General features: G+C 44.3%; 1 protein-coding gene across 1 annotated transcript in view; it reads left to right on the top strand.

The window, feature by feature from the left end:
* The window catches only part of Vwa8 (von Willebrand factor A domain containing 8), a 258,527-nt gene extending 253,257 nt beyond the window's left edge, over positions 1–5,270 (top strand). Inside the window, exons 44-45 of the mRNA XM_048341294.1 lie at positions 804–1,042; positions 3,864–5,270. Of these exons, the coding sequence (XP_048197251.1) occupies positions 804–1,042; positions 3,864–3,972 (348 nt within the window). The 3' untranslated portion in view covers positions 3,973–5,270. The remainder of the gene's footprint in view (positions 1–803; positions 1,043–3,863) is intronic.
* The last annotated feature ends 22,279 nt before the right edge of the window (positions 5,271–27,549 follow it).

Raw genomic sequence — 27,549 nt, 5'->3', positions numbered from 1 at the left:
CTTGAATTCTTAGCATGATTGCTGTCTCTGGGCTCCTTTTGCTCAAGGCTAGCGTTCTACCACTTGAGCCAAAGCACCAGGTATAGCTATTTCTGTGATTAATTGGAGATGAGAGTCTCACAGAGTTTCCTGACTGGGCTGGCTCCAAACCTCGATCCTCTGATCTCAGCATCCGGAGTAGCTAGGATTACAAGCATGAGCCACCAATGCCCCACCCCTACCTATTTTTAGAGTACTCAGTATGACATTGGAATAGTAAATCTCAGTGTTGCCTTAAGATTCCATAACCTGCATCTCTTCATATATCCTACATGTTCAGTAGAAACAAAGAATGACTTTTTAGAATATTTTCTAACCCAATGTTTCTATTTCTTAGTATTTTCTAAGAAGTTCAATTTGACATCCTTAAATCTGCAATAGTGTGTGAAATTATACATCGTGATTTCAAAACAAATTTCTCCATTGTTTCTGTGTTCCATGTTAAGTATTATAGAATGACTTTCCTTAGTGGAAATTCAACCCATTTCTTATTTTCTTCTTCCATGTCACATCTGTCCTCAGGGGAATACCAGATTTCTATTTTCCTACATTTTCTTACTTTAAATTGAAGCTAGAGTTTTAAAGCTAAGTGTCAATTGTGATTGTTTTATATTTTCTGTTTCTAACAAAAGTTAAAACGTTAGTGTGTACTATTGTCACTCTCCTGTGCAAAATTCTGCATTCTCACTGTCAAAAGAAAATCGTGTTTATGAATGAGAAGTTTCTCACCCATGACTTTTCTGTGCCCTGTCTCTTGCCTCCAGACTATGCATGCCCACGCCCAGTTCTGCATGAGTGGAGACCACACGCTAGAAGGAACAGAACATGCTATCAAGGAAATTGTCAAAGAAGAAGCCGATGAGTACTTTGTCATAGTCTTGAGTGATGCAAATCTGTCACGATATGGAATACATCCAACCAAATTTGCCCAGATCCTGACAAGCAACCCTCAAGTAAATGCTTTTGCTATTTTTATTGGATCTTTAGGCGATCAAGCAACCAGGTACGTGCAGCCACAAGATACAGAAAAAGGAAAATGTGCAGACAGTGAGTTCTGTCACATGCTGTTTCATAGGCTTAGCATCATGGAGTGAGGGTGGGAAGGAAGAACAAAATCCATAAACACTACCCTCAAGGAGCTTACAGTCTCATTGAGTGGATGTGATTCTCTAACTTTATGTTTAGGTTAGCAATTATAATTTTTTAAAGTTAATTGACTTTTCAGTTTACCTTCAAAGTACCAATAATATAACTAGCAAATGTATTTGTTAATAAGTTAGACAATATTTTATACATTTGATACTATAATTGTATCAAGGTCTCAAGCTCAATCTAATCAGTTTGTGTTCAAATCATGTTCAAAATAGTGAGCATCGCGGCTGGACATATGGCCTAGTGGTAAAGTGCTTGCCCTGCATACATGAAGCCCTGGGTTTGATTCCTCAGCACCACATATATAGAAAAAAGCCAGAAGTGGTGCTGTGGCTTAAGTGCTAGAGTGCTAGACTTGAGCAAAAAGAAGCCAAAGACACTGCTCAGGCCCTGAGTTCAAGCCCCAGGACTGGCCAAAAAAAAAAAAAAAAATAGTATACTAACAAAATAGTGAGCATCTACTATTTTTCTAGCAGGAGAATTCGTATATATGGGTTTATATGTATTATATGCAGACCTACACATGTAGGCTTACATGCATGTGTGTATGTGACCATAGACTTATCCCTTCAATAAATGATATACATATCATATCCTCTATATCATATACTATATAATATATGTGTACATCCCACATACAAACACATATATATTACATATTATATAGTGTGTGTATGTATATCCCTTACTGAGGAGACAGATGGGTGGTACACTTAGAAGCAGAGTAACACATACATATTTTTTGTATGCTACACTGAATGCCAAATGTTCACTAGAAAAATTTATGGTCAAACAGTAAATCCCACTGGGAATGACTGGACAGGAGAGATCTAGAAGTACTCTCGTAACTTAAACATACTAACATTTATCTTTATGAATTATAGACAGAAAGAGGTTGTGGGTTTTCTCTGCTACTTGTAACAAGCAGAAAACACATCTCCTAAAAAATGTTTTAGAAAAGAATTTTTAAAAGTCCCTAATGAGCACACAAAAAGGTGGTCTTTGATTTGGTACCTCCTTTCCCTGCATCATAAGTGCTGGCACCTTTTTCTATTCCCCTACCTTGCTTCAGGCTTGTCAAATAAAGTTGAAGACAGACTTAGTTTTATATGATCTTGTCACTTATACAACTGCCTTTGCTTTTTCTTACTTTTATGTGCTAATACTTTGTATCTTCTAGAATCTCTTGCCTTTGAATATCAACCATGCCCTCCTCTCCCCAGACTTTCTTCTGCCCTATTGGGCAGGCAGGAAGCTCAACAAATACTAGTTCAAATGGCTATTTTGTCTTTCTAGTGAACAGATCCTGTTGGAATACTTAAGAAGTCATAATAATACCCTTGTGGTTTCCTAGGGAAATGGTCCAGTATCCACTGGCAAAAGATACATTGCAGAATTAGCTGTTCTACTGGGCATGCCAAATGTGTGATACTACACAGGATGGTTGACTTTTATTAAATGTCATTCCCAAACCAAACTTTGCTGGCACAATGAAAGCAGGCCTTCTTTTGAATACAACTGTGTCTTGCAGCTTTATTCCTTTCTAAAATGACTTTGGAGCTGGGCACTGGTGGCTCATGCCTGTAATTATAGCTACTCAGGAAGCTGAGATCTGAGGATCACAGTTTGAAACCAACCAGGGCAGGATATTCTTATTTCCAATAAACACAGACACACACACACACACACACACACACACACACACACACACACAAAAGCTGCTAGAAGCAGAGCTGTGTCAAGTGATAGAGCACTAGCCTACCAGGGACAATGTCCAAGTCCCAGGTACAGCACCAAAAAACAAAACAAAAAACAAAAAAAAAACTTTGGTTCCAAATGATAAACTGGTATGTTTTAAAATGCCCTAAGTCCATACCTCAGTATCATCAGAACAGCAGTTGGATAAACCAGATTGCATTTTTTATGACAGAAAGAAAGAAAGAAAGAAAGAAAGAAAGAAAGAAAGAAAGAAAGAAAGAAAGAAAGAAAGAAGAAAGAAAGAAAGGAAAGAAAGAAAGAAAGAAAGAAAGAAAGAAAGAAAGAAAGAAAGAAAGAAAGAAAGAAAGAAAGAAAGAAAGAAAGAAAGAAAGAAAGGAAGAAAGAAAGAAAGAGAAAGAAAAAAAGAAGAAAAGAAAGGAAAGAAAAGAAGGACGGACAAGGAACGAGTATGGAAGGAAGGGAGGAGAAAAAGAGCATGGGGGAAGGTGAAAAGGGAGAAAGAGAAAAAGAAGCACTGTGGATTTGGCTGGGCATCATTTTTGTTTTTAAGGAACGAAAAGCATTACAAGTATAGTATGTGGCCAGCACACTTTGCCAGGTAAGCTAATGCCAGATGGGTCCCTAGGGCTCTGTTCTACCAAGAGAATATGAAATAGCAGGAAACGGCAGTCATGAAAGGAGGATTTTTTTTTTCCTTTTCAAATTCAGATTTTCTCACTGAAAAGACCTTTCTTTCACATCACTGCTTTTCCCAGTGTCTCTCACTGTTGCCCTTCCAGGCCTTTCATTGCTTAGTGACAGCCAATTAAATTCCAGGCCACAGGCAAGGTAGCAGAAGTTTGAAAACTTCCTTTCCTCAGAGCCCATTCAGATGCCCTGTTTTTCCAGGGCAGGAGGTGAAAGGGAAGCACTGGTTTGTAATGGTAATTCTCTGTCCCTTTCCCTCCTGGCAGACTTCAGAGAACTCTACCAGCTGGCCGCTCTTTCATTGCCATGGATACCAAGGACATCCCTCAGATTTTACAACAGATCTTCACTTCCACCATGTTGTCCAGTGTTTAAGAAACACCTTTCTCTCCCCTAATGACCCCAGGACTTGAAACAAGATGGGGCTGAAGAGCATTCAAAAGAGAAGACATCTCCAAGGGAGACGCTTGCAGTGTCTGGATAAGGCTGGCATTCCCGGGTCTTCCGACACTTGCTCCATAATCAGAACACAATGAGAAGCATCCAGAAGGAGTCTTGTGAATGGAAATCTACAACCACTGATGGTTTCCAAGTGCTCAGAGGAAGCAAGTTGACCTGCATTTGTAAAAGGTCAGATTGAAGGAAGATGGTGTAAGAATGACAGGGCTTGGTTGGTTTCCAAAATCTTGAAGGATGGAGAGTACCTTGCTTTTGCCTTAATGCATCATCTGCTGCCTAAGATAAGAAAGCAGCCCAGGCAAACCAAGCCTTTGAGACCACATTTGAGCTCTAAGGAACACGTCTGCACTTACTCTACCCAGCATGCTCCTGACTACAGTTTTTTTTTTTTCCCTCTCTGTATTGCCCAGGAAACAGTGGAATTATAGTTTTTACTCCACTGAAAAGCCCTTCCAACAGCAGTATTTTATAAAAGATTGGGTTTTCTCAATAATTCATTTGATTGACCAAGCCAAAAGGAATCAGAAGATGCTCAGAGTTCCTGCTTTCCCACATGACTTCTAAAGGGCTTGTCACATAATAGAAAGCAAACAGCGAGTAGAAGAGTAAAGACGACTTACCTCCGGTCTCCTGGTTCCTGCCCTGCCGGCACTTCTCAAAATTTACACAAAGCTACACTTTGGTGTCCAAAAATAGTGTTCAAAATAGCAAATGTTAAGAGAAATTATTATTGAAATCATTCATATAAAAACTAACACGAAGTAAAAGACTTTATCTGAATTGACTGGTAATTGAAGATTTCTTTAGGTATAAACAGAAACTTTTTTTCAAGCCTGATTATTTTTTCTTTTTACGGGTCCCGTCCTACCCCCCCACCTTGGGCTGACTTTTATCAGTAGGCAAGATTGTCACATCTCTAAAATCAAAAGCTGCAGCAGAACATAATCTCTCTCCAGCTGTATGATGAAATCGTCTTCTTCACCATTGACGACAAAGTAAAAAAATGCTGTGGGCACCACTGCAGGTGTACCTTTTAATTGTGAATTAGAAACACTAGTCTTGCTAATAATGTGAATATATCCGTTCGTGTACAATGAAATTGTACAGGTCCATAATTTTATTTTAATTAACTTTAGAACAAAAAAAACATTCATTTGTTCTACCACCACATATCCCTCTCAATTATCAAAGAAATAAAAGCAGTCAGACCTCAATATGGTATTACTACTCAATGAGTTGGTATGCTTTGTCTTGTTTTTCTAGTGACACATTTGTTTGCTCTGTGTATTGAATCATCCAGTGATGCAAATTATTTGAACCCATTTAGTGCCTTTAAAAGATGTGATTGCATCATTAATAACAGCTTGAATTTACTGATCATTTTTTCTGCGTCAGTAATATGCTAAATGATTTCATGTATTATTACATTCAGTCTTCACAACTGTATGTGTTAGAGGGGTTGTTTTATTTGATGCTTTTTTTTTTTTTTTTTTTTTTTTGCCAGTCCTGGGGCTTGGACTCAGGGCCTGAGCACTGTCCCTGGCTTCTTTTGATTCAAGGCTAGCACTCTACCACTTGAGCCACAGTGCCACTTGTGGCCTTTTCTGTATATGTGGTGCTGAGGAATTGAACCTAGGGCTTCATGTATACTAGACAAGCACTCTTGCCACTAGGCCATATTCCCAGCCCCCAGGGGTTGTTTTATTTTCAACCTTTACAGATAAAGGGAGGCTCAGAGAACTTGCCACTTTCCAAGAGTCTTGTTACTTTTGACTAAGCATTATACTGTTAATATTCATATTTACATTTTAAATGAACACACAGGGGCTTAGAGAGCACAGGAAAATCAGTCCCTCTCACCAGCAAGCAGAGACAGGCTGACGGACGTGGACCCTCTCACCCGCTGTCCCCGCTCCCCAAGCTGCTCCCCGCATACCTACATGTCACCCTCTGAAGGCCTTGTTCTTGTTTACTTCCAACCCTGTCCACATTTTGTGGGGCCTCTTCCTCTCCCTTAACCTCAGCAGCCATACCTGCCCACAGTTAGGCTCTCAGAGCTGTGGGGACCAGGACCTGGGGCACTGCTGGAGAGACACTTCTGAACAACTCCTTCCTTCCTGAGCACGGCAGTGAACTGAGATGTGACAGCTTAGCCCCAAAGGGCGCCCTGAAAGCCTTTGGAAACCAAACTCAAAAAGGATTAGAGAAACAGGCTTTTAGAAAACCCTCTCAGTGCATAACTACCTGAGAAAGCAGAAAATCTTTTATTTCCCTTTCCCAACTAGCCAGCCATCCTTTGAGATAGATGATAGATAGGTAGGTAGGTAGGTAGATAGATAGATAGATAGATAGATAGATAGATAGATAGATAGATAGATAGATAGATAATCCTGACTTTCAGTATTTGTAAAAGAGAAGGAGGAGGATGGAAGGGGGGGGAGGGGAAAGAGAGACCGCGGTGTCTTTTAATGTTTTGCAGTACCTAAGGAATGTGTGCATTTATTACTAAATATATGTAATTATATACCACTCTAGGCTGTTCCCAGGCCATCCGAGGGCCAGGATGTTATAATAAATACACTGATTGTGTTCTGGGCAGGAGGGCCATGGTGAAAGGCACGTGACCCCCATCTCTTCAGTGAGCACACGTAAGGCTGAGAAGGTTCATTGTTTCCCCTGCGCAGTTGGGAGGAGTGAAAGCTGTGAGCAGCCACAGATTACGATGTGTGTTCCCCTGGAATCCTTTCTGTGCCCCAACAAGATGACCTCATCCCAGATGGGGCGGCTGGAACAAACCACAAGAAGTGGGTCAGAGTGGGAGGATTTGAAGGGAGCCCATCAGATGTTTGGAATGAATCATTCTTTATACCACCCCCTTTCTTGTGAACCTTCAGAGGTGGAGAAATCCATCAATGCCAGCAAGATTTTCTCTAAACAAACTCTAGGGCTTTGACTGCCATTTCGAAGTGGTTTTCTGAGCCACTGTGGTCAGATTTCCTGAAAGGCCAGCTTGCAAGCTTCAGTCCCCCTTTGCCCCCCTTGCACCTGGCTCCTTCCTCTGCTGTCAGATCAGCCAAAATGAAATTCCTCATTGCACACAGCAGAGACCCAGGGATGAGGGAAACAGCAGTCGCAGCTGGGTACTTGTTGCATTTCTATTCATTTTTAATAATCACAATTATAGAAGACATTCCACAAGTTCTAAACTAGCCTCTCCTGCCTGGACAGCTTTTGTTCTGGAACTACATCTTTGGAATTGTTAGGTGTCGGCCTGGGAACTTTTGCATAGCCTTTTATCTTCTTAAGAAATGAAACTCATTTTTAATAAAATTTCCAACCATTTACCCCACTCCCCACATCACACAGGGATTTGAACTTGCCAGGCTCATTCTACCCCTTGAGCCACACCTCTAGCCCTGTTTCTTTGATAATTAGTTTTAACATGGAGTCAACTCAGAATGGCCCAAAACTCAAGTCTTCCACCTTCGACCCATAGTTAGGATTACAGGTGTGAGCCACTGGCACCTGGATGTATATAGTTTTAAAGGTAAAATACTCAGATGAGCCAAGAACCAGAGTCTCATCTGTCTCTACTTTCAACTACTCAGGGGGCTGAGATCTGAGGATCAATGTTCAAAGCTAGTCTCAGCAGGCAAATCTTTGAGACGTGGTGTGTGTGTGTGTGTGTGTGTGTGTGTGTGTGTGTGTGTGTGTGTGTGTGTGTGTATGTGTGTGTGTGTGTATTGGTCCTGGGACCTGAACTCAGGGCCTGGTTGCTGTCCCTATACTTTCATGCTCAAGGCTAATGTTTTACCTCTTGAGCCACAGTTCCATTTTGGAGACTTTTATATTTAACCAGCAAAAGTTCAGAAGAGGAGGCATGGCTCAAGTGGTAGAACTCCAGCTGTGAACAGAAAAAAAAGCTGAGTGGGAACTCAAAGCCCCGAATTCGAACCCCAATACCAGCACAAAAGTAAACATTTAAAAATCCTCTAGATGAAAATTTCAATTTCTTCTCAAGGTTGTACCATAAGTTCTACATTGCCTCTATTTCTCCCCTCTTAAAGTTTTCTGTGGCAAAAGTACTACCCCATAATGGACAGTGAGAACTGACATAATGGATAGTGAGAACTGACAAACCTAGAATTACTCTGAAGAAAGTTCTAGACTTTTCTCAGCTACTGACTACCTGTGTGTACTTGAGCTAGTCACTTCTGAGTCTCAAGTTAAATTTATGACTTAATATGGCTGGAGAAAGAGATTCCTAATTCTGAAGTCTTGTACTATGGTGTTATTTTTGCTCTCGGAACTCCTAAGACCCCATGTACCTTTTTTGTTTCTTTTTTGAAACAGGAGCTTGCTTTGTAGACCAGGCTGGCCTCGATCTTCCAGCCCTCTGCCTCCAGAGTGCTAGTATGGTAGACAGCATGGTCCTGACTCAGTGTGACTTTTGCGTCTAGAGCCCTATACACATTTTAGAAATGATAGCTCTCAGGCCTCAGAGGACTTCGTGGCTGTATAAGGAGTGTGAGTGGCCAAAGATGAATCCTAAAAGTTACAGAATCATCATTAGAATTAGACAAAAGAAGCTTTCCCTCAACAGCTGTACAGATACACAGACATTTTATAAGATTGCTGTTTACCGTCTCATACTTTTCTACTTTACTGCCTTCAAATTAAATTCTTTATCTGCACAGTAAGGATAAAAGCATCAGGAATTGGAAAACTACTGTAGGCCAAGAGCTGAACTTTGAGCAGGAACTGACCAATGCTGTGTGTGTGTGTGTGTGTGTGTGTGTGTGTGTGTGTGTGTGTGTGTGTGTGTGTGTGTGTGTGTGTGTGTGTGTGTGTGTGTGTGTGTGTGTGTGTATGCTTGCCAAGCAAACCTCCAGGTGAGAATGATCTGACACTCTGGAGCCTGAGCGTTATCTGGGCTCTTACCTTCAAAAGAGACCGCATGTGTTCTTGCTTGGCTGAGCACGTTGGCACTGGAATGCCAGAGTTACATAATTTTAACTTTGAGTAGTGTTTCTGGTATTTGGCCACTCAGAGCAAAGTAGAACACTCTTAAAGTGGTTTGAGTCCAGAGGGTGGCAAGAATGGCATGTCCGGCTCTCAGAAATCTCATCAAGGAGACATGAGCCCCCTGGTACAGTTCTCTCTCCCCTACTTGAGTCTCCCCTCTCTCAACCAGTCATCTCCCTGAAGGAACAGAGTGTGTGTCAATAAACCAGATTCCAGGGGTGTGGATGCAACTGCAGAGGAGTTGAGAATGTGAGGAGTTATTCAAGGTACGCAGAGCACTGAAGCATTCGTGACAGAGCTGTAGTTGACTAGAGAAGGGAAGGAACCTTTCTGAACATCCTAAAGCAGCCTTCCTTCTAGTGAGGCCCAAATACAGCAAAACACCTGACCTTGAACCTGTTCAGAGTGCATGGAGGAATCCATCTCTCACTGAAACACAAAGAGAAATACGTATATTTACTCAGCATATTAAAGTTGAATTTTTCACATGCAACACACTTATATTAATAAACTCTGGTGTTAATTTAACGAGACCAACCATTTCCTCATTCCAGCAAGTTGGTCCATTTATAAACGTTTTATGACCAGCTGGGTGCCAATGGGTCATGCCTGTCATTCTAGCTATTCAGAAAGTGGAGAGCTGAGGATTGCAGTTCAAAGCCAGCCTGGGCAGGAAAGTCCATAAAACTCATCTCTAATTAACCACTAAAAAGCTACAAGTAAAGGCATGGTTCAAGTGATAGAGCGCTAGCTTTGACCTAGAAAGGTCAAGGACAGTGCCCATGCCCTGAGTTCAGGCCCCAAAATCTACATACCCCCCAAAAGTTTTATGAATGATATGATAGTCAGCCCTGAAAATACTGAGCTAGTTAAGAGGACTTCTGCACAGGACTGGAGGAAATTACCTTGCAAAACTGGGCCAGCAGCCTTGTCAGCCAGCCTTGTTGAGTGGCCTCACCACCCAAGGATGGTTCCTACAGAGCTCAAGGTTGCTGGAGCACCCAGGAACCCATGCAGGGTACAGGGAGTTAGGCACAAATACAAAGAGGTGAGCCAGGTGCCAATGTCTCAGTCCCATGATCCTAGCTACCAGGGAAGCTGAGGTCTGAGGACTGCATTCAAAGCCAGTCCAGGCAGGAAAATCCCCAAGACTCTTACCTCCACTTAACAAGCAAGCAAGTTTGGACAAGAAGGACTAGTGGATAGGCACAGGAGTTAGATAATAAACTTATTTATTATGCAGTGGATCAAGTACGGATGTAGATTTGAAAAGTTACCTTCAGAACCCCATTGCTTTTGAACAACTATTTAGGGGGGGCTAATAAAATATGCATGCGCATACATTGAGGCTGGAGTTAATATTAAATGTAGATGTCAGAACTAAAGAATCTCTTCTCCGTGTGACCTTTGGTGAAGATACTGCAGCAGAGGCAGAGAACTAAAGCAACTTCACAAACGGCCTGAAAGCAGACATTCAGTCCTTTGGCTGCAGTTCAGCCCCGCACAGCTGGTCTGGCACCTTGCCCCTGACATCTGAAGTCTGGCCTCACAGGGCTGTTTCTCTGCAGAAGGCCGGCTCCCTCCTAATACCAACTGCCCTGTGCAGCTGTCCCTCGTGCACATCTTGGTTTGAACTCTTCCATTCACATGCTTCCCTCTGCCCACCAGCTGAGGTAGATTGGAGGTCCTCAGACACTGGGGCTGTGGTTGGAGTGAGGAAGCAGAGGGCCTGGGTGTGGTGCTAGCCACCTGGACCATCCAGCAAGCAGAGGTTTAGGCCTAGGATGCAACATGAAGGCAGGGAACCTGGGCTCACAGTGAGGGGCATCCTCCCCTCCCCCCAGGGATTGAAGTTTTGTGGGTTTTTGTAGTTGATTTTTTTAAAATGTGATTATATAGGTGGTGTAGAGGGGTTACTGTTTTGTAAGTCAGGTAATGAGTACATTTCTTTCTGGACAATGTCAACCCTTCCCTCACTCCCGGTTTGCCCTCTCATTCCCACCCATAAGTTGCTCGGTTCAGTTTCAACATAGTGTCCAGTGAGCACCATTGCTGCAAGTGTTCTCTCTGTGTCCCACCATTTCTGTGCCCCCTTTGTCCCCCCAAAGACAGATACACAAATAAGACCCACTGCTTCTGTGATTTCCCCTACCCCTCCCCAAATCTGATAAACATATACAAGACAAAGGGTAGAGAAATCAAAAACAGCAACAGAAGGGAATAAATCAAGGAAAAAGGGAAAGAAGAAAAGAGAAGGAATTGAAAACAGTATAATAAAAAAACTCTTCCATTTCTTGGAGCTCATTTCAGTAAGCATCATTTTATATAATCTTATGCACACAGCTATTGAGCCCTCCAGATTAGTTTGCCAGGAGAACTCCTCCTCCCATATGCTCTGGGCCTGCAGAAACGACCTTATGCCCCTACTGGAAGCCACTGTCTTCCCATGAGGAAGTCAGACCCAACCTGTGGCCCCATTCGATGACCTAACAAGCCATGTGGCGATTCTTGTGGAAGAAGCCATAGAATTCCCAAGGACCATACTGGTAAAAATAGAATGAGACTGGCATGAAACTGTTACATGAAAAACTAATCCTTTTAGCTATTGAGGATGGAATCTACTTCAACATAGCCCCCTCTACAAGGACATCCTTTGAAGTATCTGCAATCCAGCCTTTACAAAGAAGCAGTATTGTGACAATTTGTTTAAGATAACTACTATATCCTTAGCACTAAAAAGATCAACTGTCTTCAAGAAGTGAATATCGGGGGGGTGGGGGGACATCAAAATGGTGAGACAGGATAAAAGGTGAACCAATGCAACAGCAATACTTACAAAATAGTATGCTGTAAACCAACTGCACAACTCAGGGGAGGGTGAGGCGGGGTGGGGAGATGGGAGAAAAATGAAGGAGGAGGTAACAAGTTTGACAAGAAATATACTCTCTATCTTACATATGTAACTGTAAGCCCTATGTATATCACCTTGACAATAAAACGTGGAATTTTAAAAAAGAAGAGGAAGAAGGAAAGGAGGGGGAGAAAAGAAGAGGGCTCACATAGTGATTCACACTATAATCTACTCAAGAGGCAGAAATTGGAAGGATTACAATTTGAGGCTAGCCCAAGGAGAAAGTTAATGAGATCCCCAACTCAATCAATAAGCTGTGCATAGTGGTCCACACCTGTAAGTTATAAAACAGCAGAAATGTATTTGCTCACAGTTCAGGACGTCCAAGATCAAGCTTCTGGCACCTGGTGGGGGCCTGCTTTGCATTAACCCATGGCAGAAGGCAGAAGGGCAAGAGCGTGTCTGCATGTGTGAGAGTGCAGAAAAGGCCATCTCCCCCTTCCCTAACCAGCCCACTTCCATGATAAGCAAACCCTGCCCATCAGCACAGCACTCATCCACCCTCACTCATCCACCCTCGTGCTAATCGCCTGGTAAAGGTCCCAGTTCTTAATACTGATACAATGACAAGGAAATGCAACATGAGTTTCCGAGGGACCTTGAAAGCACAGCAAGACCCTTCCTGATACGACTGTTCATTGGAAAGTGGGGACACACCAGAGTGTGATAAAAATAGAACCATATTGAACACCGCCTCTATGGTCATGGTGCCCAGTCATCACAGGTATTTAACACACGGTCTCATATGGTTTCCATATCTTCCTTCTTTACTGAGGGTAGGGGAGAAGAAACACAGAGGTCAAGTGTCGATTGACTTTGGCCTGACCCTGGAAAAGAGGTGGATACATTTTTGATGAGTGAATAGCTCTAGGATAAGCAGACACTGTAGTCCGGGGAGGGAGAACTTGGGCTGGCTCTAAAAGACAGACAAGATTTAGATGAACCAAGAGGACTGACTGAGGGAATCTCCAAGGAAGCAATTTGCACAAAAGTGTGATTTCAGCATATTCCCAGGGGTGTCCCTCCTCAGAGGCCACTGATCAGGCAAGAATTTCCAAGCAGCCTTCTTCTCAGAGCTAGCTGACCCGTCATTACTGGCGGGGGAGAGATGGAGATTTCCAGGCAGCTCAGACCTGCCCAGTGCCCAGAGTAATAACAGTTCAACAGAGCAAGCCTCATGCTCGGAGCAACTTCATGATGTAGCTGTTTAGTTTTGCTTGCATTTTTTCTCCTTGAAAATGAGCTGAAAACATTCTTTTCCCAAGATTACAAGTTAGGTTGGCAATGAAAGGCCTGTGCCCCACAGAGGAGCACTCGGGAAGGAGCTTTCATGCTTACAGGATGCTTAGTTCAAATGGCTTGCTCTGTGGCAGAAATAAAGAAAGAAATTAGTAGAGTATCAGAATCATCACAGTCTTTGTGAGGCTGCCTGAGATTGCCTTTCTGGCCATTATGGTGGTCCAATGTTTCTACACGCTACCACCCCCAGGTTCAAGAATCACTACAGGAAATTTCATAAGGGGAAAAATTACTTGATCCATATTCCTCAACACAGGAAAATCCCTGCTTTCTAGTAAGTTGCTTGAGAGCTTGGTGCAACACAGATTAGTAAAATGGAATGAATGAGCAGTTGTTGGATGGATGGATAGAGGACCGGATAGGTGGATGAATGGTTAGGTGAATGGGTGGATGGTAGGTAGAGGATGGATGGGTGGGTTGGTGGATGGATAGGTGGATGGATGGGTGGGGAGTGGGTAGTGGATGGATGGGTGGGTGGGTGGATGGAAGGAGAGATGGATGGGTAAGTGAATGGATGATGGATGGATAGATAACTGACTAGTGTTTGGTCAGGATAGATGAATTGGAAAAGAGAAAATCTACTCTGTTTAGCATGTCCTTCTCAAACAAGAATTTCTAAGCAGCCTTCTCAGAGCCTCCAGGGCAGCCACCTAGGCTGACACCAGCTCTGACCACACAGGGAAATGGAGGAGACATGGTGAATTCCAAACATCCCCCGGAGGGGAACACTTAGATACTTCTGGTGGAAAAATTAATTAGTACAACTAATACAGACATCATCGTAGAGGTTTCTCAAGAAGCCAAAACTAGGCTGGGAATGTGGCCTAGTGGCAAGAGTGCTTGCCTCGTATACATGAAGCCCTGGATTCGGTTCCCCAGCACCACATATATAGAAAACGGCCAGAAGTGGCACTGTAGCTCGTGGCAGACTGCTAGCCTTGAGCAAAAGAAGAAGAAGAAGAAGAAGAAGAAGAAGAAGAAGAAGAAGAAGAAGAAGAAGAAGAAGAAGAAGAAGAAGAAGAAGAAGAAGAAGAAGGAGAAGAAGAAGGAGAAGAAGAAGAAGCCAGGGACAGTGCTCAGACCCTGAGTCCAAAGCCCAGGACTGGCAAAAAAAAAAAAAAAAGAAGCCAAAACTAGAACTTCCATACCATACTACCATACCACTCCCCAGCACATATCTCAAGGACTGAAAGTTGCAGATCCCTTTACACATTTCTATAGAAACACTATTCAGAATTGAACTACAGAAACTACTCATAAACCAATAAATGAATACTGAAAATATGGCATATGTTAACAATTAAATGTTGTTCAGCCATAAAGAAGATTGACATTATCTCATTTGCAGGAAAATGTATGGAACAAGTATTATCATGATAAGGGAAATAAATCAGACCAAGAAAGACAAGTATCATGTGTTCTGTCTTATATGTAGACTCTGGGGGAGGGAGAAAGAGCTCAGTACAGAATGGAAACTATTGAAGGGCAAAAGTAGGAGTGGAAAGGGTGAAAGTTGGGATAATGGGAGCATAATTATGATTAAAGTCTTTTATATGCACAAATGAAAATAAAATAATGAAACCAATTAAAAATGGTTAAAAGGGGGACAAAACGGGGTGTTTACTTTTTAATAGGGTCTCGGGCTGTCTTGGACCTACTTACCTATTTACACTTCCCATTATGGCATCAACATGTGCCACCATATTTAGCTATTGACATGGTATCTCACAGGGATGTCCAGGCAGACCAGAAACTGCAATTCTCCTGATTTCTACCTCCAAAGTAGCTAGGATTACAAGCCTGTGCCACTTTCACCCAGCCAGAATCTATTTTAAAATAATTCATAGTTTCATTTTCAGATCGCTCAATGTTCCTGTATAGGTATAGATTTCTTTTTTGTATAATGACCTTGTATCTTTTACCTTATTAAACTTGCTGTTTGAAGTAGGGAGCGTTAAATCAGCATAAAGCTCATAATTTTGACTGAAATTCATACATTATTCTTCAATAAATGCGTCACAGATTTCTGAAAAAATCTTTATTTCCAGAATTTTGAAATGTGTCTGCTCACTTTTTCCAGTATAGTCGTTGTTCTATAGCACATGGGATTTTTCTTTCTGTTTTTTTTGTTTGTTTGTTTGTTTTGTTTTGTTTTTGTCGGTCGTGGGGCTTGAACTCTGGGCCTGGGCACTGTCCCTGAGCTCTTCAGTTCAAGGCTAGCGTTCTACCACTTGAACCACAGCACAGTGGTTCATTTTCAGTGATGTCTCCCCACTGTAAGGAAGCCTTATCTACCTCCACTTCCTCAATGCAAATGAAATGCTACCTCTGCCAGGTAATGCTCACATGTCTGAGCCCCCTGTGGCCACAGCAGGCTCGGGAGAAGCAGAAGAACCATTTATCCCCAACCACATCAGCTCCATCCACCTTCGCTGGAGACCAACCTTGGCTAGAAGTGTTTGTGTGGCTTAGAAGTGGTTCTTGGATGCCTAAATCTACAGGCTACCTGATCTGTGGCATCACAGGAGAGAGTAACTGATTAATCCCAATACACCTCCCCTCCTGTGCAGGGCTGTGTCCTGGGCTGCAGTGCACCCATCTCAAGCTTCGAGGCTGCCCCAAGGGATTTCACCCAGCAGGGCACCCCTGTCCCAAAGCTCCACCAAGCCCCAGAGCTCTGACTGCCCTGGGCACACACCAGCCTGGGCACATGCAGACTCTGACAGCCAGGAAGGGGGTGGGGTGGGGTGGGGAGGAAGAGGGAGGAGAAAGAAAAATAGCGAGAAGGGGAGCTGGGTGTCCCATGCCAGGTCCAATTTCAGTTTCAAACACTGGAGGCCAAATTGTAGGGGTCCTGCTCTCCTCCTTCAGGCCCACAGACACACAGTCATCTATTGTTCAGAAGCCCTTCCAATCCTTCAATGGTCGTGACCCCTCCTTGGTCATCCAACTCCCCAGACACCTTTGTGAAGAGCAACCCACATAACATGATGAAGGGAAGCTGCAAGGAGAAAGAAGAGACAGAGACGCATGCTTCTTGGGTATGGTTAGCATGCGGCATGCCTGGTGGCAGACCTGTGTGCAGGCTGTTTGTGACTGCAGAAAGAGGACCCCCCAGGTGTCTGAGGCAAAGCAACCCGTTCCTTGTGGTCTGGGGGACTAGGGCATGAGGACTGGGGCCCAGCATTGCTGTCAGGCCCATCTCCATCCAACCATGACTCTGCCCTGGCTGTCCTTGCATCTCTGGGGCCATTGTTTACCACTCAGCCTGTTTCTGCACAGGTCTGTCAAGGGATGCAATGGAGATGAGGGTAGATGCTGACCTGGCAGGGCTGTACTCTTCCTCCTGTCCCCCTGGCCTGCCCCTGAACGCCTCCTTTGACCAGACCCAAAGAGAGAGAGAGAGATCCCCGACATCACTCCATGGCTGCTGAGTGACTCCTTCTCACTGTCCTCATAGCAGCTCAGGGAAGGCCTCAGGCCTCAGCCTCTCCCTCGCTGTGTAGGTCTCCCAGGAAACCTTGAGGGTGACAGGAAGGAAGACATTTCCTTTTTTTCTTTTAGGTATGGACCACAGAAAGTGTCCAAGGAATAGATATGCAGGCTTTTTCAGTGATGTTTTGCTGCCTAACAGACTACTCCAAAAGGAATGTCAAACTAGCAAGCGTATATTCCCCCTGTACTTCTTTTGCATGTGCCAGTACTGGGGCTTGAACACTATCCTTTAGCTTTTCATGCTCAGGTCTGACACTCTACCACTTGAGCCACAAGTTTACTTCTAGCTTTTTGGTGGTTAATGGAAATAAAAGCCTCATGGATTTTCCTTGCCCAGGCTGATTTTGCACCATACTCCTCAGACTTCAACCTCCTAAGTAGCTAGGATTACAGGCATGAGCCCCTGGTGCTTGGCCAATTGACAGGCCTTGAATGGAAATTCCAGTCATTTTTTTATTCCTACGAGAAGCCAAACATTTCTCAGGATGCCCACCTTGCATGGGAAGCTGTAACACCTGTGGAATGATTCTCATCTGGCCAAGCACTCAGACTCATCTAGAAGAGGGCCTTGCGTCTCTCATTTCTGCTCATGTTGCAGTTGACCCTGATGTTGCTTTACTCTCCAATGAGAAGGTAAGATGTCCTCCTTGAGCCCACAGATTCTGGGAGCCTGGGAAAGGTCTGCAGGGCAATGATTGTCAGGAGGAAAGTAGGCTAACCTGAGTTACTGTTGGAAATGGCCACCATGATGCTTTGCTCTTGGAGGTCACAATGGTAATACTGAGGCCACAGAGCCTGCCGAGGGGCTGGCCACCCCTTCCCAGCTACTGCACCAGTACCTGTACAAAGAAGTGGTCACTCTAGCAAGTGAAGTGCAGAGCACTGAGCCAAGAGCAGGCCAGGCAAAAGAAGAACGACCTACTCCATAGTTTCTATAATCATCTCTCTGCTGTGGCTGATGGGCAGCAGCAGATCTCCTAAAGATGAGCATGAAAATCTTAACCTTTTCTGCATTCTGAGCAACACAGTGAGAAAAAAAAAAGCCATTATGAAGGACAGGACTCCAGGATTTGCTCTGAGCTGGGGGGTTGAAGTCTCCCCTTGACCAGGGTGCCCCAGGCAGGGGGGAAAGGCACTGACCCTCCTGCACAGGGAAGGCATTCAGGGCCCAGGTTCCCACAGGGTTGGTGGCGTTGGGTTCCCCCTCTCCCACGATGGTGAACAAGGCCAGCTTGAGAAGAGCCGGTAGACCACACGTCCCCCACCCAGCTCATTCCATTGCCATCATGAGGCCCTAGGGATAGAACAGAAGCCCGTGTCTGTGAACAGAGGGGGCATTGTGCTCTGAGTTGGGCTGTGCTGTTTTCTTCTGTCCCTTCTCAGAAGGGCAGGGCAACAACTAAGTGGAGTTTATATTATTGTTATTTTCAGCTTGGCAAAAATGTAAATGTGAGAGTTCACACTGACTGGAAATAACTGGTGCTTTCTCTGTGCCCTGTCTGTGGCCATCACCCACGGCTCAAGCCCCGGGAGAAAGCATCCCTTAGCAAGGCAATGGGGAGAGAAGCTGGGTGCACCTTCTCTCCATCCTCTGAGGAGAACCAAGAAATCCCAAACTTTGACCACACACACACACACACACACACACACACACACACACACACACACACACACACACACACACACACACACACACACACACACACACACACCAGAAGTGAGGATTGAATACTGAAGCAGCTACCTCTTGCTTCTAGACATTTCTACAGCACCACCTGAGCCCTCCTTCTGGCCCCCATCCTCAGACCTGGGCCTCTCACCCCTCCCTGCACCTGCCCAGCTCCAGCTGGCCCACCCCTGTCTTCACACAAAGTCACCTGGTTCCTGGAACATTCACCTTGCCCCACAAATCTGCATAACAATAAGCCCATCCTTCCAGCTATACAGCAAGATATTGCGTAGCCAGTCCCTAGAGCCACAGCAAGTAGATTGTACAGACAGGGACCTGGGAAAGGCAGACAACAAACATATAATTATAGAGGAAAAAGTGGGAACCACAAAAGTAGCAACAAGCATAGACATCTCATTGGAACCAAGAAAGTCATCATTTATATTTGTGAAATTAGGTGAAAGTGACCAAACACCTCAAAAATCTCCAACTATCCCAAGGGCAGAACTAAAAACCCATATCCAATATATCAACCAAAGCCACCAGCTCTTAACACTTTGGAAGTAGGAGTGTTACTGCTAAGCCCCCACTCACTGGCCATGCACCTAGGAGAGCCATGAGGCCCTGCTTGGACCCAGTGGCTTAGGGTACAGCCCTTCTCCATATTCAGATGAGACTCAGCTCCTTCTGGAGAAGTGTGAGTTCATTGATGTAGTTCAGTGGTAGAATGCTTGCTTAGTAAGCACAAGGCCTGGGTTCTATCCCCAACATCAAGGAGAGAAACTGGAGGGAGAGAGGGAAGGAGGAGGGACTCAGGAAAAGAGCCTTAGCCTAATGTGCAATGGAAAATTTGGTGAACATTTTCCTGTGTCTTGTAATTTCCTCATTTGTTGACAGACAGAGCCAAACTGTCAACTATGACCTTGTCGACCATAGATCCCCACGTGAGTCTTCCCTACAAACTGCCGTCGATCCCACATGCCAGGAGATCATCTAGCTAGTCGCAATAGCAATGCTCATTATTGAGCAATTGAGCAATTCCGGTGGAAAAATATCCCCAGAATCCAAGCTGCTTTTAAGCAACTACTCTGGAGCAAGTAGTGGAAAAGTGACGAGCCACTCCATGTGCCTAGGATAGAAAAAACGTGTGCTGATCCATGTAAGGTTGTCAGTGGCACTTGCGGCTTCCAGCCTTGTCACCTGGCAGCCAATACATCCTTGCATATGCGTACCTCTGGCATCGCTGCAGAGCGGCCATCCGCAGTTATGCTCTGGCTCTAGAATGCATACACACATAAGGAAAAGTCCCTCTTGGGAGGACTGATCCAGGAAAAAGGCCCCCCACGCAAGCTCTGAAGACAGGTTGGGCCCCAACACTGGGAATGCAGTCTGAAAGAGCAAGCACAGTTTCCAGCAAGCACATTTTCTTGACCCTCCAGCATTTTACTCCATTAGGTTAGGTAGGATGGAGGGCAGGTAAAATAGCTTTCTTAAAAACAGTAACCACTCCTTGGTCAGGTATGGTAGTCATGCCTGTAATCCCAACATTTGGGAGGCAGAAACAAGAGACCACAGAGTTCAAGGACAACCTGAGTTATATGACAAGATATACTGACTCACACAAAAAGTTTTTAAGCACAAAGATAAACAGGATGAAAGCAAGAATCCTCATTATCTAACTAAATTGACAATGTCATAGAGAGTTGTGCATTTCTCTTTGTCTCTCTCATCTCTCTCACCTCTCTTCCCTCTCTCTCTCTCTCTCTGTCACACACACACACACACAAATTCAGGTACCCAATTAGGAGCCTAGAGACAAATCCCAATTAAGACCTTTGCTTAGCAAAACCCATACCGCAACAGAATGAGTTTTCTGTCCTTATTCAGTGTTTCCTCTTAAGTCTCACCTCTGGTGCGGAGGGGACTTACTGTCATCATTATTACTATATGACACCCAAGTTGGGCCAAGAAGGGTTTATATTCACAACAGAATTCATAGCCTGTCCTTTATGTACACACATATGTAGTATAATATTATGCATATATTATATACTATAATGATGTAACCTCCATCATCCTCCCAGGATGGGGTGGGATTAGGTTGAACTGGATAGAGGGGATCATGAATGGGTCATCCAACAACTTGGGGCTGGAGAGAGACAGGAAGACTCCAAAAGGGAACAGTCGTGGGCCCAAGGCACAGAGTGAGCAATATGTTCCAACTTCCTGCCCTGTGTTCTCTCAGGTGCTGGTCAGTCAGGCATGGCGGCAGAAGAGACTTGGGAAAACACAGTTCATTGTATTTCCTGGCCCCAGAGAGCCACAGGGCAGGGCTAGGCCTTATGAGAAACAGAAAGCAGCAGTGTGGTGAGAGCACTCTTGGGCCTGGGCACTGTGTCTTTTCAAGCGAGGCAAGGCAGTGTAAGATTGACTCATTTAATACTCCTGCGGGCTTGGGGCTATAAGGGTTTTTTGTTTGTTTGTTTGGTTGGTTGGTTTTTTTTTTGGCCAGTCCTGGGCTTTGGACTCAGGGCCTGAGCACTGTCCCTGGCTTCTTTTTGCTCAAGGCTAGCACTCTGCCACTTGAGCCACAGCGCCACTTCTGGCCCTTTTCTGTATATGGGGTGCTGGGGAATTGAACCCAGGACCTCGTCTATACAAGGCGAGCACTGTTGCCACTAGGCCATATCCCCAGCCCGCTTGGGGCTATTAAGGGTGGTGTTTAGCTGCCTGGTATCCTGGCCTGGGATGAGTGAGTTTAATAAATATTGTTTCCTGGGGTATATAAAACTGAGAGAGGAGAAATGGTTCCAAGCTGGTTAGGTTGCTTCTCAAAGGCAGGTCTGAACCTGATCCTTTTGTTATCCTTAAGAATTGGCTGGCTCCAGAAGGGCAGCCAGAAAGAGTTAAGATGCTCAACATCTTAGAAAGTGTAAACAGTGGAGGGCCTTTGATCCAAGTATGTTGGGAATTAGCTCCAAACAAAGAGTAGATTCTTTCTGGAAAAGGACAGCCAGGTGGTATGAGGCTTTGGCAGATACAATGACCCTGGGCTGACTCTTCTGCAATCATTGACAGAACTCAAAACTGAGCCAACATGACAACATGACACCAAGACATGTGACTCTCCCTCATGCTTGCTCTTCAAGCTCACATGCCATGCAAAGGGGAAGGCATCAAGATTCCATGTCAGTGGCTCTGTTAAAGTAGGATACAATGGCTTCTGTTTACCCACTCTGTCAAGTCCTCAGCAGGTAGCCAAGACATCAACACCATGGCACACCGGGGCTGCTGCACCTCATGCTTCTTCCTGGTGAATGGCAACAGGAAGACACTCTTGCCCAGCAGGCCACTGCAGAGACTCTACACATGGCTCTGGCCTGTGGGCCCAGGAGGGAAGCCAGCCCCACTCAGCTCACAGCACCAGCAATGTATAACACTTCCAGAACCAAAATCAAGTAGTAAGGAGGCTAGCCACTTAACAATGGCAGAGCCCCATGAGGGAGACTGGGAAGCAAGCCTCTGTGGCAGAGCTATTGTATTAGATCACTGGGCTTCTCACCACAGAGGGGTAATCATTTTCAGTAATAACGAAACACAGTGGATGATTATGGGCAGCAAAACACAGAGAGCCAAATGGGAGAGAATGGTGGAAGGGATGACATCGATCAAGATGCATTGTACTCATAACCAGACTATTGGACTTGGAACATCTTTGTACACTACTTAATATAAAAATTAAAATCATATGCAAGATTGAACTTATAATATTTTACAGTTGAGGAATAAATATCTTCATAATATGAATCCATAATCATTTATACTACAAGTGTTTTCCCAGTTTGTTCTTTCACTATTAATGTTGCATATAGTATTTGGTCACTTTATGGATTTAGAAAGACATAATCCAAAGAAAATCCATTCCCATCTCTGAAGAAAAGTAAAACATCTCCAAGCTACAACCTGAGCAGAGCTGAGTATATTTGTGTGGAACTGACAATCTGGAGATCTTTATAAATTGTTTATATTTCCTTTTCTATACATTATTCTTCTTTTGTCATTTTTCTCATTGATGACTAATCTTTTTTTAACTGATTCAAGAGACCACATTTTTATATTCAGTAATTTAATTTCTGCTCCAAGTATTTTGCCCAGTTGTTTGTCTTTTGACTTTGTTTACAGTGGGTTTTTGATTACTATGCAGAATTATTTTATTTGTATTTTGTTGCATTTATTCATATTTTCCATAGCTTCTGACTTTTACATAATACTTAGGCCTTCCTTACTACTATTTTTTTAAGTTCTCTGAACCCTTGTAAGCTTAAATTTTATATCTACCTAGTATTTGTTCATCTAAAAGTGAGAGGCTGAGGGCATGGTTCAAGTGGTAGAGTGCTTGCCTAGCAAGTTCTAGGACCTGAATTCAAACCCTAGACCTTCTTTTTTTTTTTTTTTGCCAGTCCTGGGCTTTGACTCAGGGCCTGAGCACTGTCCCTGGCTTCTTTTTGCTCAAGGCTAGCACTCTGCCACTTGAGCCACAGCGCCACTTCTGGCCATTTTCTGTATATGTGGTGCTGGGGAATCGAACCCAGGGCCTCATGTATATGAGGCAGGCACTCTTGCCACTAGGCCATATCCCCAGCCCCTGAATTCAAACCCTAGAGTGACCAAAAAAACTCAGGGGCTGGGAATGTGGCTTAGTGGTAGAGTGCTTGCCTAAAATGTATGAAGCCCTAGGTTTGATTCCTCAGTACCACATAAACAGAAAAATCCAGAAGTGATGCTGTGGCTCAAGTGGTAGAGTGCTAGCCTGAAGCAAAAGAAGCCAGGGACAGTGCTCAGGCTCTGAGTTCAAGTCTCAGAACTGGGAAAAAAAAGTCAGGAAGGATATCAGTTTTCTTTCTGTCTTACTTTAGACTGCTATAACCGATTACCCAACAACTGATACACACTTCTCACAGTTCTGGAGGCTGGGTCTGCTGCAGATCTGGTGTTTCATAAGGACCTGCTCCTTGGTGAATAAACAGTCATCTTCTCTCTGTACCCTTCTAGCAGGGAGAGGGCATAGAGGAAAGGTGCACACTTTCTCCCACCTCTTTTTATAAGGACACTAATCCCATTCATGAGGGTTCATTACCTAGTCACTTCCCAAGACCTACATTCCAACAACATCATCAACATTGGGAATTAGGATTTCAGCATATAAATTTAGGTTAACTGAAACATTTAGTCTATAGTCCTTTCCCACATGGATATCAACTGTATCAGACTTTTTTTTTTTTTAAGATAAGGTTTCCCTACGTAGCCCACACTAGCCTCGGAAAAATGACTAAAACAAAGAAGGGCAAAGCAAGTATGAGGTCTTAAGTTCAAACTCCAGTATAGCCCAAACAAAACATAACCTGTGCCTCATACACTTGACTGATTTTTACTGTTAGTTTGTTTAATCTATTACCCTTAGTTTAATAAAATTCGTCTTGAAACCTGGTCATCTGTGGCTCACACTTGTGATCCTAGCTACCCAGGCTAACATCTGAAGATCATGATTCGAAACCAGCCACAGCAGGAAAGTCCAGGAGACCCTTATCTCCAGTTAACCACCAAAAAGCTGGAAGTGGAGTTGTGACTCTAGCGGTAGAGTGTTGGATTGGAGCACAAAAGCTGAAAGACAGTGCTCTTGCCCTGAGTTTAAGTTCCAGGACTGGTACAAAAAATGACTACGTAAATAAATTCCTCTTGAATATTTCAACTTGGTTCAGCTATTCTAAGAGGAAAAAAAATTAAAAGCAGGATTGCATTGTGGGAAGACTATAAAGCCAAACAGACCTGGGTTCAAGTCCCAGCCCTTACTTTAGAATCCAGAAGTGTCTGGCACAGGGGTTGGGGATATGGCCTAGTGGCAAGAGTGCCTGCCTCATATACATGAGGCCCTGGGTTCGATTCCCCAGCACCACATATACAGAAAATGGCCAGAAGTGGCGCTGTGGCTCAAGTGGCAGAGTGCTAGCCTTGAGCAAGAAGAAGCCAGGGACAGTGCTCAGGCCCTGAGTCCAAGCCCCAGGACTGGCAAAAAAAAAAAAAAAAAAAAAAAAAAAGAAGTGTCTGGCACTGACTTTTCCAGCCCCTTTGGCAGAGTTGAGGTAAGTGGCTATCCCAGGGATGAGCAATCACACTCATGGCAGTAGGTTCTGGGAAGGCTCTGCTTCCAGCCAGCACTCAGTGCCCACTATTAGAGAGTCAAAGGGACCCTGAGGCAGAGCAAATGGGAGCTTCCCAATGTGTTGTTCAAGTTCCCTCTGTGGCACCAGAGTTCGTTGCTTTTGCTTATGATGATGAATACTGCCAGATCAAGAGACCTTGCAATTTCTTGGTTAAAATAAGAATTTCTTTAGGCCTTTATATCCTGAATGAATTCTACACCTTCCAAGTATATTATCCAATGTCCTTAGCCAACAGCCAGTATGGACAAAATGGCCTTCTAGGGGCCAAATTCTGGGGCCTGATAGCTGATCCCTGATAGCTAATATCAGCGCCTTTCAGATCTGCAGAGCAGCTGCCTCTCAGCGCCCATGACTGAGCGTCCTGCTGTGGACGTGTGTGTTCCTGCTCCCACGTAATCTTGGCTTGGTGATAAGCCAGCTATCCCTTCGCACCACCTTCTTTCTCCAAGGACTCAGAGGAGCCTGTGGTTTTCTAGCTGCTACTTTACTGAGTGTAGTAAAGGAGCTGAACATAAACGAGCATGGTGTTGAAAATTTCCCAAGCATCTAGTAGACTTGTCTCTTGTTTGTGCTATTTGCTGTTCTCTAAAATCAGACTCAATCTGTCATCACCCTGGGCAGACACTGGATGAGTCAGACCCTACAGCTCTGGGGAATCCTCAGTGGTCTCCCAAGCCGCCCTTGGCACAGACACTCAGCACAACTGACAGATAATCCCGGGATGGATTGCCAACCATGACGCTGACAAATGCCAAGACGATGCCTTGGAGCCACCTCTTTGGTCCCCTGAGCATCAGGGTTGTGTATCATTTGCTGAGTGGCTGCCCACACTAATCCCATGTGTGGTCTGCTGAAGACCCTGCTGCTGAGGGCGAAGGCTGGAGTGGATGAGCACCAGACAGGAGGAGATTCTATACCCAACACGAGCCTGTGAGCCTAAGCTTCGCAAGCCACATTCTCATTTTCCCCTAGTTACAAGCCTCTCTCAGACATGTGCCACAGCTTCCCTTGTAGTAGGGATTTTTGTAAGCTCATGTGAAAGAAGAGGCCTACTGTGGTAGGGCAATTTCACAAGAATCCAGAATGACAGCCAGGTAGGAAAGCTGGTACCAGCTTTGGTGATAAGTGGAAATTGTCAGCATCCACTCAGCTTAAACTGTAAGGAAGGTGGTCATTTTCTCTTTAGCTCTTCTTCCAGCTAGTAGGCAGAGCATGCTTCGGAAGTGTGCCATTCTGTAGGAACTTTTGCAAATCTAGATGAACAAAAGGATGGCTAGCTTTGCCCTCCCAAGCAAGGTTGGTGTTGCTGTGTTCCTCATGGCCCGGGTCGCAGATCTGCCTCTCCTGGCGAGGCTGGAACATTTCCCCAAGGATGGAGCTTCTTTAAAGGTGGCTGGAAGTGGGCAGGAGTGGAAAGAGGGAGCAAGGTGGAGACAGTAGAAGGCATAGTTGTTCAGAGACATAACACAGAGCAACATGACTCACTCAGGTGGGTGTGGGAGATGGTTGCTCAATCCAACTTAGTCCATTCTCCCTCCATGTCTATTCTGGGGTTGGAAGCAATGATGGGAATTTCTGGAATTCTTGGCCTCATTGTTTCTGACTCTAAAACTTTTTTTTTCCATATTCCTTTCTTTAAAATACACTGTGATGTTCGAGAGCCGCAGGGCCTTAGCAACTGGTCCCAATCCCTCATTTTACTGTCAGGATGACCCTGCTTCCCACCTAAGGCAAAGGTCAAGCAGAGGTGCATTCTGGGTTGGGGTGTGAAAAGTACACTTGGGATTCACATGTGAAGTTCTTCAGCCTGGCATTTAGCATAAAGGAGGAAAAAATAGCTGATCCCGCAGTTCTGAATTCTCTGCAACACAAATCTAACCAACTATCCAGAATGGATGAGAAACAGATCGGTGGCCTATTGGTTTTAGAATGTGTTCAACCATGTTAAGACACCCAGGCATATGGATCTATTCGGCGTTGCTAGGGCTCTGACGTCCACAAGGATCCTCAGAAGCTGTGAGTTCCTAAGGAAAATCTGAACCCCATCGAAATCATCTGGTAGGCCTCTGGCAGCAGCATCTTTTTCAGCTCCCCTGCTACAGAGGACACACCTGGCCTCCATTTCTCTAGACTTTGAAGTAGCTAGTTCATTCTTCAAGCACAGCCCCATCTTTCTCTGGCCCTCAGCAACTCTTTCCTTTAAGGAACTTACACTAGGCCCAAGCAAAGCCTCCATAATTGGTTGGTGGGAAATACAAATGGGCTATATCCAGCTGAGACCCATGCGCGCTGTTACCCTAGAGGATGCCACCGACAACACCAGCCTCCGTGGAACAGGAGGGGGCTATGTCTATCACTTCTGGTCAGGGAGATACTAGATTGAGTCGTTAGGATTTTGAGAGATTATATTGGATTGTCTGGTTGAGTCTAATGCAATCGATCACAAGGGTTCCCATAAGAGAAGAAAGTGTAGAGGCCTTAAGAAGGCAAATAGAGCCCTTTCTTAGTCTTCCCTATACTTGTTACCCTCTTTCTTCTCTTTCCCTCTTCTTTTCCTCTCTTCTTTGCTTCCTCTTCTTCTCTCACTTCCACTCTTCCTCTCCTTCTTTTTCTCTTCTTACCCCACATGTCTCCATATCATGTGGGCCAGCAGTTTTCTCTCTCCCCAATAAATTATTTTCTGCCTGAAAAAAAAGGCAAATAGGGCAAAGTAAAAGTTTCCAGAAGGACTTGTTGATGGTTCTGCCAACAACTGGATTTATAAACTTCAGCTCTCCTGAGTGGCAAGAGAATGAATGTGCTTTTTTGTTTAAGCCACTTAAGAGTTTGGGAAATTATGCAACACCAACAGGAAACTAATACCTTTTTCAGGA

Source organism: Perognathus longimembris, chromosome 3 (assembly GCF_023159225.1).
Source record: "Perognathus longimembris pacificus isolate PPM17 chromosome 3, ASM2315922v1, whole genome shotgun sequence".
Classification (NCBI taxonomy): Eukaryota; Metazoa; Chordata; class Mammalia; order Rodentia; family Heteromyidae; genus Perognathus; species Perognathus longimembris.
Note: the sequence above shows the minus strand (reverse complement) of the source record. Positions and strands in the feature narration are given on the sequence as shown.